This window comes from Salmo salar, chromosome 09 (assembly GCF_965601325.2).
Source record: "Salmo salar chromosome 09, fSalSal1, whole genome shotgun sequence".
Taxonomy (NCBI): Eukaryota; Metazoa; Chordata; class Actinopteri; order Salmoniformes; family Salmonidae; genus Salmo; species Salmo salar.
The window spans coordinates 25,713,309-25,728,573 of record NC_138299.1 but is presented as its reverse complement, the minus strand read 5'-3'; the positions used below and the strand labels follow the sequence as shown (position 1 = coordinate 25,728,573).

The 15,265-nt window shown below is 41.8% G+C and overlaps 1 protein-coding gene across 1 annotated transcript in view; it reads right to left on the bottom strand.

The window, feature by feature from the left end:
* The window catches only part of LOC106610918 (voltage-gated delayed rectifier potassium channel KCNH5), a 92,689-nt gene that overhangs the window by 40,820 nt on the left and 36,604 nt on the right, over window positions 1-15,265 (bottom strand). The window contains exons 8-9 of the mRNA XM_045724261.2: window positions 8,263-8,462; window positions 1,725-1,977 (exon numbers count right to left, since the gene is read on the bottom strand). Of these exons, the coding sequence (XP_045580217.2) occupies window positions 1,725-1,977; window positions 8,263-8,462 (453 nt within the window). The remainder of the gene's footprint in view (window positions 1-1,724; window positions 1,978-8,262; window positions 8,463-15,265) is intronic.

Here is a 15,265-nt window from a genome sequence, read left to right as displayed (position 1 = left end):
ACCTAACTGGTGCCCCTGCACATTGACTATTATTTTCTACACTTATTTTTATTTGTTTTTCTTAACTTCTTAAAGCATTGTTGGTTAAGGGCTTGTAAGTAAGCATTTCACTGTAAGGTCTACACCGTTTTTATTCAGCTCATGTGACAAATACAATTTGATTTGATTGCATGCGGATGATTCAACCATACACACATCAGCAACCACAGCTAACCCTTAACAATGATTTGCAGTCTGTTTTGGAATGGGTGGCCAGGAATAAACTGGTCCTAAACATCTCTAAAAACTAAGAACATTGTATTTGGTACAACTCATTCCCTAAGTTCTAGACCTCAGCTGAATCTGGTAATGAATGGTGAGGCTGTTGAACAAGTTGAGGAGACTAAATTACTTGGCGTTACCTTGGATTGTAAACTATCATGGTTAAAACATATAGATACAATGGTTGTAAAGATGGGGAGAGGTATGTGCGTAATAAAGAGATGCTCTGCTTTTTTGACATCACACTCCAAAAACCAAGTCCTGCAGGCTCTAGTTTTGTCTTTTGATTATTGTCCAGTCTTGCGGTTGAGTGTTGCAAGGAAATACCTAGTTAAGCTACAGCTGGCCCAGAACAGAGTGGCATGCCTTGCTCTTCATTGTAATCAGAGGGGTGATATAAATACTATACATGCCAGTCTCTCTTGGCTAAAAGTTGAGGAGAGACTAACTGCATCATTTCTTTTTATAAGAAACATGAATGTGTTGAAAATCCCAAATTGTTTGCATAGTCAACTTACACACAGCTCTGACACACACACTTACCCCACCAGACATGCCACCAGGGGTCTTTACACAGTCCCCAAATCCAGAACAAATTCAAGAAAGCATACAGTATTATATAGAGCCATTATTGCATGGAACTCCGTTCCATCTAATATTGTTCAAGTGAACAGCAAACTTGGTTTAAGAAAACAGATAAAGCAACACATCACGGCACAATGCCTCTCCCCTCTTTGACTTAGATAATTTGTGACTATGTATTGATATGTAGGCTACGTGTGCCTTTTGTATTCAAATTTTTTACATTTATGTACTTCTGTTCTTGATCTGTTGTCTATTAATGTTCTGTATTATGTCATGTTTCATGTTTTGTGTGGACCCCAGGAAGAGTAGCTGTTGCAATAGCTAATGGCGATCCTAATAAAATACCAAATACCAAAAAGGCCCAGTGCAGTCACAATTCTGTTTTATCTGCTGATGATCACATTGTAAAAGTGTGAAACAATATGATCATTGTTATTTCCTGATAGATACAATTTAAATACAATTTACACAGGACCTTTTAATCAGAAGTTTTTGCATGGGTGTAGTTTTGGGTTGCCTGGTGACAACACCATGCAGTTTAAGTTAATATATCAACAACAAAGAGAGTTCCAAACCTCTCTGCCAAGGTACTTATTTCCTACCCAGAAATGATTTCACATTGAAATAAAAAAGCATCTGCATTGAGCCTTTAAACATGATAGCTCAAACTTACAGACTACCATTCCGCAGAGTTAATGCTCTGAGTGATGTTAGACTCATGTGCCTCCCTCCTCTCGTGCTGCTTTATCTGTTCGTTTTTGAGTTGACAAGGTATCAGCCAAACCACTGAAACAACATCATCCACAGACAAACTCAAGAACTAGCCAATAAGTTGGTGCGGAAACAGGCGAGGCGCCAAGATACACTCTGCTGCTCACCTAGAATGGCGATGACCTCATTGTCCTGGATGACCTCCAGTGACCCTGACACCAAGAAGCACAGGGTGTCGACGCTCTCTCCTGTGTGGAAGGTCAGGTCCCCGGGGGCACAGTGGATGGTCTGAAACTCCCCTGCTAGTGAGCGCAGGCAGCGGTCACTGGCCAGGCGGAACGCTGGGTGCTCACTGAACACCTTCCGGTTGAGGTGGACACAGATGTCAGCCCGCATGTCTTTAGGACAGATGGACAGCACCTGGAGATGGAGAGACAGACACCTGGCAATCAGGCTTTCAGGTCGTTTCTATTACTTTGCATGGTATAGTATGGGTTTCACCATCTTACTGAGCCATTAAGACATTGTGTATTCACATACATTAGAATCTAATGGGAGTCCTACAAGCATCTCTTCTCCTTCTAGGCGGAGTTCCTCTGTCCAGTGTCTGTGTTCTTTTGCCCATCTTAATCTTTTATTGGCCAGTCTGAGATATGGCTTTTTTTTGCAACTCTGCCTAGAAGGCCAGCATCCCGGAGTCGCCTCTTCACTGTTGACGTTGAGACTGGTGTTTTGCGGGAACTATTTAATGAAGCCGCCAGTTGAGGACTTGTGAGGCATCCATTTCTCAAACTAGACACTCTAATGTACTTGTTCTCTTGCTCAGTTGTGCATCGGGACCTCCCACTCCTCTTTCTATTCTGGTTAGAGACAATTTGCGCTGTTCTGTGAAGAGAGTAGTACACAGCGTTGTATGAGATCTTCAGTTTCTTGGCAATTTCTCGCATGGAATAGTCTTCATTTCTCAGAACAAGAATAGACTGACGAGTTTCAGAAGAAAGTTTTGTTTCTGGCCATTTTGAGCCTGTAATCGAACCCACAAATGCTGATGCTCCAGATACTCAACTAGTCTAAAGAAGGCCTGTTTTATTGCTTCTTTAAATCAGAACAACAGTTTTCAGCTGTGCTAACATAATTGCAAAAGGGTTTTCAAATGATCAATTAGCTTTTTAAAATTATAAACTTGGATTAGCTAACACAACGTGACATTGGAACACAGGAGTGATGGTTGCTGATAATGGGTCTCTGTACACCTATGTAGATATTCCATAAAAAGTCAGCCGTTTCCAGCTACAATTGTAATTTACATTATGAACAATATCTACACTGTATGTCTATTCAAATTTGATGTTATTTTAATGGACAAAAAATTGCATTTCTTTCAAAAATAAGGACATTTCTAAGAACCTCAAACTTTTGAATGGTAGTGTATGTCCTGACTAAACTTCCACAACATGACGGCACTATCTATCATAGTAGTAGATGTGAGTTTGTCTTGTCTTTCAAACGATCCTCTTGTACACAGATAAAAGCCAGCTAGCTAACATTAGCCAAAGCAAGTTTTCTAGCTTGCTACTGATAGTTCAACCTTAAATAACAGTACATATGAAGATGTAAAGTAGGCCTCCATTTTTATCTTAGTGTATAAGATATTGTTGAAAACAAGTCAAGGTTGGAACTGTTGCTGTTAAAATACAAGTAATCATTTTAAACAGTTGAAGTTGGAAGTTTACATACACCTAAGCCAAATACATTTAAACTCAGTTTTTTACAATTCCTGACATTTAATCATTATAAAAATTCCCTGTCTTAGGTCAGTTAGGATCACCACTTTATTTAAAAAATGTGAAATGTCAGAATAATAGTAGAGAGAATGATTTATTTCAGCTTCTATTTCTTTCATCACATTCCCAGTGGGTCAGAAGTTTACATACACTCAATTAGTATTTGGTAGCATTGCCTTTAAATTGTTTAACTTGGGTCAAACGTTTTGGGTAGCCTTCCACAAGCTTACCACAATAAGTTGGGTGAATTTTGGCCAATTCCTCCTGACAGAGCTGGTGTAACAGAGTTTCTAGGCCTCCTTGCTCACACACACTTTTTCAGTTCTACCCACAAATTATCTATGGGATTAAGGTCAGGGCTTTGTGATGGCCACTCCAATACCTTGACTTGACTTTGTTGTCCTTAAGCCATTTTGCCACAACTTTGGAAGTATGCTTGGGGTCATTGTCCATTTGGAAGACCCATTTGCGACCAAGCTTTAACTTCCTGACATGTTGCTTCAATATATCCACATAATTTTCCTGCCTCATGATGCCATCTATTTTGTGAAGTACACCAGTCCCTCCTGCAGCAAAGCACCCCCACAACATGATGCTGCCACCCCTGTGCTTCACGGTTGGGATGGTGTTCTTCAGCTTGCAAGCGTCCCCCTTTTTCTTCCAAACATAACGATGGTCATTATGGCCAAACAGTTCTATTTTTGTTTCATCAGACCAGAGGACATTTCTCCAAAAAGTATGATATTTGTCCTCATGTGCAGTTGCAAACCGTAGTCTGGCTTTTTTATGGCGGTTTTGGAGCAGTGGCTTCTTCCTTGCTGAGCGGCCTTTCAGGTTATAGGACTCGTTTTACTGTGGATATATATACTTTTGTACCTGTTTCCTCCAGCATCTACACCAAGGTCCTTTGCTGTTCTGGGATTGATTTGCACTTTTCGCACCAAAGTACGTTCATCTCTAGGAGACAGAACGTGTCTCCTTCCTGAGCAGTATGACGGCTGCGTGGTCCCATGGTGTTTATACTTGTGTACTATTGTTTGTACAGATGAATGTGGGACCTTCAGGCATTTGGAAATTGCTCCCAAGGATGAACCAGACTTGTGGAGGTCTACAATTTTTTGATTTTCCCATGATGTCAAGCAAAGAGGCACTGAGTTTGAAGGTAGGCCTTGAAATTCATCCACAGGTACACCTCCAATTGACTCAAATGATGTCAACGTGGCTAACATGAGTAAAACATTTAAATGTGTTAATCCCCGCAAGGCTGCTGGCCCAGAAGGCATCCCTAGCCGCGTCCTCAAAGCTTGCGCAGACAAGCTGGCTGGTGTGTTTACAGACATATTCAATCGCTCCCTATCCCAGTCTGTTGTCCCCACATGCTTCAAGATGGCTACCATTGTTCCTGTACCCAAGAAGGCAAAGATGACTTAACTAAATGTCAACCACCCCGTAGCACTCACTTCTGTCATCATGAAGTGCTTGAGAGACTAGTCAAGGATCATATCACCTCCACCTTAACCTGTTGGGGATAGGGGGCAGTATTTGCACGGCCGGATAAAAAACGTACCCGATTTAATCTGGTTACTACTCCTGCCCAGTAACTAGAATATGCATATAATGTTTGTTTTGGATAGAAAACACCCTAAAGTTTCTAAAACTGTTTGAATGGTGTCTGTGAGTATAACAGAATTCATTTGGCAGGCCAAAACCTGAGAAGATTCCAAACAGGAAGCGCTCTCTGACTATTTCTTGGCCTTCTTGATCATCTCTAACCAAAACAGGGGATCTCTGGCATAACGTGACATTTTCTAACGCTCCCATAGGCTCTCAGAAGGCGCTAGAACGATGAATGGTGGCTTTGCAGGCCCTGGCTGAAAAACATTAGTGCATTTGGATAGTGGTCGATCTGAGGACAATGAGACTGGAGGCGCGTGCACGAGCCGACACCATGTTTACTTTCTCTCTCTTTGAACGAAAACAACGACTCCCGGTCGGAATATTATCGCTTTTTTACGAGAAAAATCGCATAAAAATGTATTTTAAACAGCGTTTGACATGCTTCGAAGTACGGTAATGGAACATTTTGATTTTTTTGGTCACGAAACGCGTCGGGCGCATCACCCTTCTTTACCCTTCGGATAGTGTCTTGAACGCATGAACAAAACGCCGCTATTTGGATATAACTATGGATTATTTGGAACCAAACCAACATTTGTTATTGAAGTAGAAGTCCTGGGAGTACATTCTGACGAAGAACAGCAAAGGTAATCAAACTTTTCTAATAGTAAATCGGAGTTTGGTGAGTACCACACTTGGTGGGTGTCAAAATAGCTAGCCTGTGATGGCCGGGCTATCTACTCAGAATATTGCAAAATGTGCTTTCACTGAAAAGCTATTTTAAAATCGGACATAGCGAGTGCATAAAGGAGTTCTGTATCTATAATTCTTAAAATTATTGTTATGTTTTTTGTGAACGTTTATCGTGAGTAATTTAGTAAATTCACCGGAAGTGTTCGGTGGGAATGCTAGTCACATGCTAGTCACATGCTAATGTAAAAAGCTGTTTTTTGATATAAATATGAACTTGATTGAACAAAACATGCATGTATTGTATAACATAATGTCCTAGGATTGTCATCTGATGAAGATCATCAAAGGTTAGTGCTGCATTTAGCTGTGGTTTGGGTTTATGTGACATTATATGCTAGCTTGAAAAATGGGTGTCTGATTATATCTGGCTGGGTACTCTGCTGACATAATCTAATGTTTTGCTTTCGTTGTAAAGCCTTTTTGAAATCGGACAGTGTGGTTAGATTAACGAGAGTCTTGTCTTTAAAATGGTGTAAAATAGTCATATGTTTGAGAAATTGAAGTAATAGCAAGCGTCCCACCTAGCCCATAGAGGTTAAAGACCACCCTAGACCCAGTTCAGTTTGCATACCGCCCCAACAGGTCCACAGACGATGCAATCATCATCCCACTGCACACTGCCCTACCCCGTCTGGACAAAAGGAATACCTATGTAAGAATGCTGTTCATTGACTACAGCTCAGCATTCAACACCATAGTACCCTCCAAGCTCATCAAGCTGGAGGCCCTGGGTCTCAACCCCACCCTGTGCAATTGGGTCCTGGACTTTGACAGGCCGCCCCCAGGTGGTGAAGGTAGGAAACAACATCTCCACTTCGCTGACTCTCAACACTGGGGCCCCATAAGGGTGTGTGCTCAGCCCCCTCATGTACTCCCTGTTCACCCACGACTGCGTGACCATGCACGCCTCCAACTCAAATCATCAAGTTTGCAGACGACACAACAGTAGTGTGCTTGACTACCAACAATGATGAGACAGCCAACATGTCAGGAAGTTAAAGCTTGGTCGCAAATGGGTCTTCCAAATGGACAATGACCCCAAGCATACTTCCAAAGTTGTGGCAAAATGGCTTAAGGACAACAAAGTCAAGGTATTGGAGTGGCCATCACAAAGCCCTGACCTCAATCCCATAGAAAATGTGTAGGTAGAACTGAAAAAGTGTGTGTGAGCAAGGAGGCCTAGAAACCTGACTCTGTTACACCAGCTCTGTCAGGAGGAATTGGCCAAAATTCACCCAACTTATTGTGATAAGCTTGTGGAAGGCTACCCAAAACGTTTGACCCAAGTTAAACAATTTAAAGGCAATGCTACCAAATACTAATTGAGTGTATGTAAACTTCTGACCCACTGGGAATGTGATGAAAGAAATAGAAGCTGAAATAAATCATTCTCTCTACTATTATTCTGACATTTCACATTCTTAAAATAAGTGGTGATCCTAACTGACCTAAGACAAGTAATTTTTACAATGACAGAAATTGTGAAAAACTCAGTTGAAATGTATTCGGCTAAGGTGTATGTAAACTTCTGACTTCAACTGTATATTTGTTAACGCTGCAATGTTTTCATTTGTTGGCTTTATGTAAGCTATTTTTACATAGTTGTCAATGACAATATAAATTACTTTTTAGGTTTGTATCATTTTTAGATTAGATTTGGATAGACTTGATTAACCACAGCAATGATTTTGAGATATGAAGACGTTATTATGAATTAAATGACTGTCACAAAAATGTGCATATGAAAACCATAACTGGAACACAGATCGGTAGAAATGGTAAGATAAATTGGCATTCAACAAGAGAAAGGTTGCCAACTCCTCGTGAAGTCCATTACCTGCAATTTCAGGTGAGTAATGGCAGAATCTGCGAAAGCCAGCAAGGACGGGAGGAGAATAGTTGGTTCAGGTTAAGGTTTTTTTTCTCTCTGGTGCCTTCGAGGCATTTGTCTTATTTCATCAAACCATAAGCTTTAAGCATCAGACAAGCTTAATGCATATAGTTGATTTCATTAAAACGCATAGGGTGTATCTATATATGAAAAATTACACTTGAATTTCTTTTGACCAATCGAAAGAACAGATTACTTTCGATAGACAAAGAAAAAAAAATTGTCTGGGACAGCCCTATTGTGTGTTCTGCTATACCTCTGTGTGATGTGATCAGTTTATTCCAGTTCAGAATGAAAATGATTTCTTGTATATTACCAGCAACAGTTCCAACCTAGACAGATATGTAAGACTGTTATTAATGGGGGAAAATAAACATTAATTGTTATTTCCATAGGCATTTCATTGTTATTTGTTTTAGGCATAAGGGCATAATTAAATGTACCGATATTTACGTGTAGTTGCATGTTTTAATAAGCTTGGGTCCCAGGTAACACAGAATTTCTAATTTGGGTCCAAGGCTGAAAAAGTGTAACACCTGCTCTAACCCCATGCAGCCCTCCTGTGCTTTAACCGCACGGAGCCCTCCTGTACTCTAACCCCAGGCAGCCCTGGTGTTAGATGTTATCACTCCGGGGTCCAAGCTCAGGGCCATGGCTCACCATCTCAGTGTCGATGCCCTTGGACATAGACCATGTGGAGACGATGGAGTCCATCAACCTCTCTCTCAGCTCATTGGGCACCTGGTAGAGCTTGAGGAAGTCCCTCACATCGGTCAGCATCTTGTGTTTGCGGTTGGTGTTGGTGTACATCTGCTGGAAGATGGTGGTCACATTTCCAAAGATGGCGGCGTACAGAAGAGCTGGAGAAGAAAGGAATACAGTTGTCATAAGATGAAATGAGCTGAAGTGAGTGGTAATGACAGGCAGGGCCGGTTCCAGGAATAAGCAACATAAGTGGTCGCTTAGGGCCCCCGGCTGCTAGGTAGCACCCGGAACTCAGTTTGGGTTTCAACATACTATTGAGAGTAAGAATATTATAATACACCAGTTGCAATATCAAAATGTGGTTATATAAACTAGTAATCCCAGCCAAATACAGACAGAGCACACAGAGAAAGTGCCCAAGGCCCTGACCTCCATGGGAACTCAATTGATTTTGTTAGTCATTCTCCCTCAGTGCCGTTTATGATGAGGGAGGAAGACATTTTTTTTTTAATGGGCCTTATTTCTGATTTCCTATGCCAGGTAATAGTGAAGGAGATTGATAATTCACTCTTGATGACTCATTGCTATATACCAATATACTGAATGATGGAGGCCCTCAAATTCTTCCTCTCCAACTGCTTAAGCGATGTGCCTACAAATTATATAATTGCGCTTGCACAATTAGTGCTTACTAAAAAATATGATATTTCATACATTTTACTATCTACAGACTTTTGGAACAGAAATGGGAACTCCATTAGCTCCCAACTATGCAAGTCTATTTATGTGGAAATTCGAACTGGATATTATTTACATTAATAATCCTAACAAAGATCATGTTAAATATTGGACCCGCTATATAGACGATTGCTTTATGATCTGGACGGGTTCCGAAATTAAATTAATATCTTAACTACACAATCAATTTCCTTCACTATAGAAAATAACATTAACTCTATACATTTCTTGGATGTACTTGTTACAAAGAAGGGACAATCTCTAAGTACGACAGTCTACAGAAAACCAACAGATAAAAGTACTATATTGACAACCCCCTAAAAAGAGGTTTACCAGCAAGCCAACTTCATAGACTGTGTTGCATCTGCGACACAGAGGAAGAATATGATAGACAATCAAATTCTTTCCTTAAGCGTTTTCGCTTGAGAGGATAACATTACCCTGATACCTGGCTTGATAAAGCTAAAATATAAGTTAAAAGCTTGAACAGAAGTCAATTACTTAATAAATCCCAACAAAAACAGAACAGTTTTCTGTAAACTATATACTTACTTTCAATGATAGCCATAATGTCATCAAGTCTATTGTTAATAAACATTGGCACAAATTATCAGACTCCTCTTTAAATTCTGCTTTCCAGAATCCACCTATAAACGATCAAGAAATCTATCAAACATATTGGTTAAATCAGATGTGGTCAGAGAGAGAAAAGAGACGTTCATAAAAGGATGCTTCCCCTGTAGATATTGTTCCTCTTGTAGCACCATAAGGAAATGTTCTAACATTAGGACATATGAGATAAAGTCACGTACACCACCGTTCAAAAGTTCGGAGCCAATTAGAAATGTCTTTGAAAGAAGAGCACATTTTTTGTCCATTAAAATAACATCTAATTGATCAGAAATACAGTGTAGACATTGTTAATGTTGTAAATGACTATTGTAGCTGGAAACAGCTGATTTTTAATGGAATATCTACATAGGCGTACAGAGGCCCATTATCAGCAACCATCACTCCTGTGTTCCAATGGCATGTTGTGTTAGCTAATCAAAGTTTATCATTTTAAAAGGCTAATCGATCATTAGAAATCCCTTTTGCAATTATGTTAGCACAGCTGAAAACTGTTGTTCTAATTAAAGAAGCAATAAAACTGGCCTTCTTTAGACGAGTTGAGTATCTGGAGCATCAGCATTTGTGGGTTCGATTACAGGCTCAAAATGGCTAGAAACAAAGAACTTTCTTCTGCACCACATCAGTCTATTCTTGTTCTGGGAAATGAAGGCTATTCCATGCGAGAAATTGCCAAGAAACTGATGATCTTGTACAACGTTGTGCACTACTCCCTTCACAGAACAGCGCAAACGGGCTCTAACCAGAATAGAAAGAGGAGTGGGAAGTCCCGGTGCACAACTGAGCAAGAGGACAAGTACATTGTTAATCATTGCAATCTACTGCAAAGATAGCCTGCAGAGTTCTGTATTACTATCCAAGTCTGTACCCAAACAATTCGAGCTTCTACTTCTAAAAATGCACCTTTCCAGAAACAAGTCTCTCAATGTTGCCGCTTGCTATAGACCTCCCTCTGCCACCAGCTGTGCCCTCGATACCATATGTGAATTGATTGCCCCCATCTATCTTCTGAGCTCGTGCTACTAGGTGACCTAAACTGGGACATGCTTAAAACCCCGGCCATCCTACAATCTAAGCTTGATGCCCTCAATCTCACACAAATTATCAATGAACCTACCAGGTACAACCCCAAATCCGTAAACACGGGCACCCTCATAGATGTCATCCTAACTAACTCGCCCTCCAAATACACCTCTGCTGTTTTCAATCAAGATCTCAGCGATCACTGCCTCATTGCCTGCATCCGTAATGGGCTGCGACCAAACGACTTCTGCGAGCAGGCCTTTCTAATCGACCTGGCCGGGGTATCCTGGAATGACACTGACCTCATCCCGTCAGTAGATGATGCCTGGTTATTCTTTAAAAGTGCTTTCCTCACCATCTTAAATAAGCATGCCCTACTCAAAAAATGTAGAACTAGGAATAGATATAGTCCTTGGTTCACTTCAGACCTGTCTTCCCTTGACCAGTACAAAAACATCCTGTGGCGTTCTGCATTAGCATCGAATAGCCCCCTGATATGCAACATTTCAGGGAAGTTAGGAACAAATATACACAGGCATTTAGAAAAGCTAAGGCTAGCTTTTTCAAACAGAAATTTGCATCCTGTAGTACTAACTCAAAAAAGTTCTGGGACATTGTAAAGTCCATGGAGAATAAGAGCACCTCCTCCCAGCTGCCCACTGCTCTGAGGCTAGGAAACACTGTTACCACTGATAAATCCACTATAATTGAGAATTTCAATAAGCATTTCTCTACGGCTGGCCATGCTTTCCACCTGGCTACCCCTACCCCGGTCAACTGCCCGGCACCCTCCACAGCAACCCGCCAAAGCCCCCACCATTTCTCCTTCACCCAAATCCAGATAGCTGATGTTCTGAAAGAGCTGCAAAATCTGGACCCATACAAATCAGCCGGGCTAGACCATCTGGACCCTCTCTTTCTAAAATTATCTGCCGAAATTGTTGCAACCCCTATTACTAGCCTGTTCAACCTCTTTCGTATCGTCTGAGATCCCCAAAGATTGGAAAGCTGCCGTGGTCATCCCCCTCTTCAAAGGGGGTGACACTCTAGACCCAAACTGCTACAGACCTATATCTATCCTACCCTGTCTTTCTAAGGTCTTCGAAAGCCAAGTTAACAAACAGATTACCGACCATTTCGAATCCCACACACCTTCTCCGCTATGCAATCTGGTTTCAGAGCTGGTCATGGGTGCAACTCAGCCACGCTCAAGGTCCTAAATGACATCATAACCGCCATCGATAAGAGACATCACAGTGCAGCCGTATTCATCGACCTGGCCAAGGCTTTCGACTCTGTCAATCACCACATTCTTATTGGCAGACTCGACAGCCTTGGTTTCTCAAATGATTGCCTCGCCTGGTTTACCAACTACTTCTCTGATAGAGTTCAGTGTGTCAAATCGGAGGGCCTGTTGTCCGGACCTCTGGCAGTCTCTATTGGTGTGCCACAGGATTAAATTCTCTTGCTGCTGGTGATTATCTGATCCACCTCTACGTAGACGACACCATTCTGTATACTTCTGGCCCCTCTTTGGACACTGCGTTAACTAACCTCCAGACGAACTTCAACGCCATACAACTCTCCTTCCGTGGCCTCCAACTGCTCTTAAACCCAAGTAAAACTAAATGCATGCTATTCAATCGATCACTGCCCGCACCTGCTCGCCTGTCCAGCATCACTACTCTGGACGGCTCTGACTTAGAATACGTGGACAACTACCTGGGTGTCTGGTTAGACTATAAAATCTCCTTCCAGACTCATATTAAGCATCTCCAATGCAAAATGAAATCTAGAATCGGCTTCCTATATCGCAACAAAGCATCCTCCACTCATGCTGCCAAACATACCCTCGTATAACTGACCATCCTACCGATCCTCGACTTCGGTGATGTAATCTATAAAATAGCCTCCAACGCTCTACTCAAAAAACTGGATGCAGTCTATCACAGTGCCATCCGTTTTGTCACCAAAAGCCCCATACACTACCCACCATTGCGACCTGTACACTCTCGTTGGTTGGCCCTCGCTTCATACTCGTCGCCAAACCCACTGGCTACAGGTTATCTACAAGTCTCTGCTAGGTAAAGCCCCGCCTTATCTCAGCTCACTGGTCACCATAGCAGCACCCACTCGTAGCACGCGCTCCAGCAGGTATATCGCACTGGTCACCCCCAAAGCCAATTCCTCCTTTGGTCTTCTTTCCTTCCAGTTCTCTGCTGCCAATGACTGGAACGAACAGCAAAAATCTCTGAAGCTGGAGACTCATATCTCCCTCACTAGCTTTAAGCACCAGCTGTCACAGCAGCTCACAGATCACTGCACCTGTACATAGCCCATCTGTAAACAGCCCATCTATCTTCCTCATCCCCATACTGTATTTACTTATTTACCTTGCTCCTTTGCACCCCAGTATCTCTACTTGCACATTCATCTTCTGCACATCTACCATTCCAGTGTTTAATTGCTATATTGTAATTACTTCGCCACCATGGCCTATTTATTGCCTTAACTTACCTCATTTGCACGCACTGTATATAGACTTTTTGTTTTCTTTTGTTCTACTGTATTATTGACTGCATGTTTTGTTTATTCCATGTGTAACTCTGTGTTGTTGTATGTGTCGAATTGCTATGCTTTATCTTGGCCAGGTCGCAGTTGCAAATGAGAACTTGTTCTCAACTAGCCTACCTGGTTAAATAATGTATTTTTTTTTTTTAATTAGAGTGTCAAGTTTAAGAAACAGACCCCTAACAAGTCCTCAAATGGCAGTTTCATTAAATAGTACCCGCAAAAAAACAAAACAAAAAAAACGTCAACAGTGAAGAGGCGACTCCGGGATGCTGGCCTTCTAGGCAGAGTTGCAAAGAAAAAGCCATATCTCAGACTCGCCAATAAAAATAAAAGATTAAGATGGGCAAAAGAACACAGACACTAGACAGAGGAACTCCGCCTAGAAGGCCAGCATCCCGGAGTTGCCTCTTCAATGTTGACGTTGACACTGGTGTTTTAAGTAGAGGTCGACTGATGAATCGGAATGGCCGATTAATTAGGGCCAATTTCAAGTTTTCATAACAATCGGTAATTGGCATTTTTGGACACCGATTACATTGCACTCCACGAGGAGACTGCGTGGCGGACTGGCTACCTGTTATGCGAGTACGGTAAGGAGCCAATGTAAGGTGCTAGCTAGCATTAAACTTATCTTATAAAAAAAACAATCTTAGCATAATCACTAGTTAACTACACATGGTTGATGATATTACTAGTTTATCTAGCTTGTCCTGCGTTGCATATAATCGATGCGGTGCCTGTTAATTTATCATTGAATCACAGCCTACTTTGCCAAGCGGGTGATTTAACAAGCGCATTCGCGAAAAAAAGCACTGTCGTTGCACCAATGTGTACCTAACCACAAACATCAACGCCTTTCTTAAAATCAATACACAGAAGTATATTTTTTTAAACCTGCATATTTAGTTAAGAAATTCATGTTAGCAGGCAATATTAACTAGGGAAATTGTGTCACTTCTCTAGCGTTCATTGCACGCAGAGTCAGGATATATGCAACAGTTTGGGCCGCATGGCTCGTTGCGAACTAATTATGACATAACAATGAAGGTTGTGCAATGTAACAGCAATATTTAGACTTAGGGATGCCACCCATTAGATAAAATACGGAACAGTTCCGTATTTCACTGAAAGAATAAACGTTTTGTTTTCGAAATGATAGTTTCCGGATTTGACCATGTTAACGACCTAAGGCTCGTATTTGTGTGTTATTATATTATAATTAAGTCTATGATTTAATAGAGCAGTCTGACTGAGTGGTGGTAGGCAGCAGCAGGCTCGTAAGTATTCATTCAAACAGCACTTTTCTGCATTTGCCAGCAGCTCTTCGCTGTGCTTCAAGCATTGCACTGTTTATTACTCAAAACCTATCATCAACTCCAGAGATTAGGCTGGCAATACTAAAGTACCTATTAGAACATCCAATAGTCAAAGCTTTATGAAATACAAATGGTATAGAGAGAAATAGTCCTATAACTACAACCCAAAACTTCTTACCTGGGAATATTGAAGACTCATGTTAAAAGGAACCACCAGCTTTCATATGTTCTCATGCTCACACAGGAAGCGGCGCAGGTCCTAATCCAGGCACTTGTCATCTCCCGTCTAGATTACTGCAACTCGCTGTTGGCTGGGCTCACTGCCTGTGCCATTAAACCCCTACAACTCATCCAGCACGCCGCAGCCCGTCTGGTGTTCAACCTTCCCAAGTTCTCTCACGTCACCCCGCTCCTCGGCTCTCTCCACTGGCTTCCAGTTGAAACTCGCATCCGCTACAAGACCATGGTGATTGCCTACGGAGCTGTGAAGGGAACGGCACCTCCATACCTTCAGGCTCTGATCAGGCCCTACACCCAAACAAGGGCACTGCGTTCATCCACCTCTGGCCTGCTGGCCCCCCTACCTCTGAGGAAGCACAGTTCCCGCTCAGCCCAGTCAAAACTGTTCGCTGCTCTGGCACCCCAATGGTGGAACAAGCTCCCTCACGACGCCAGGA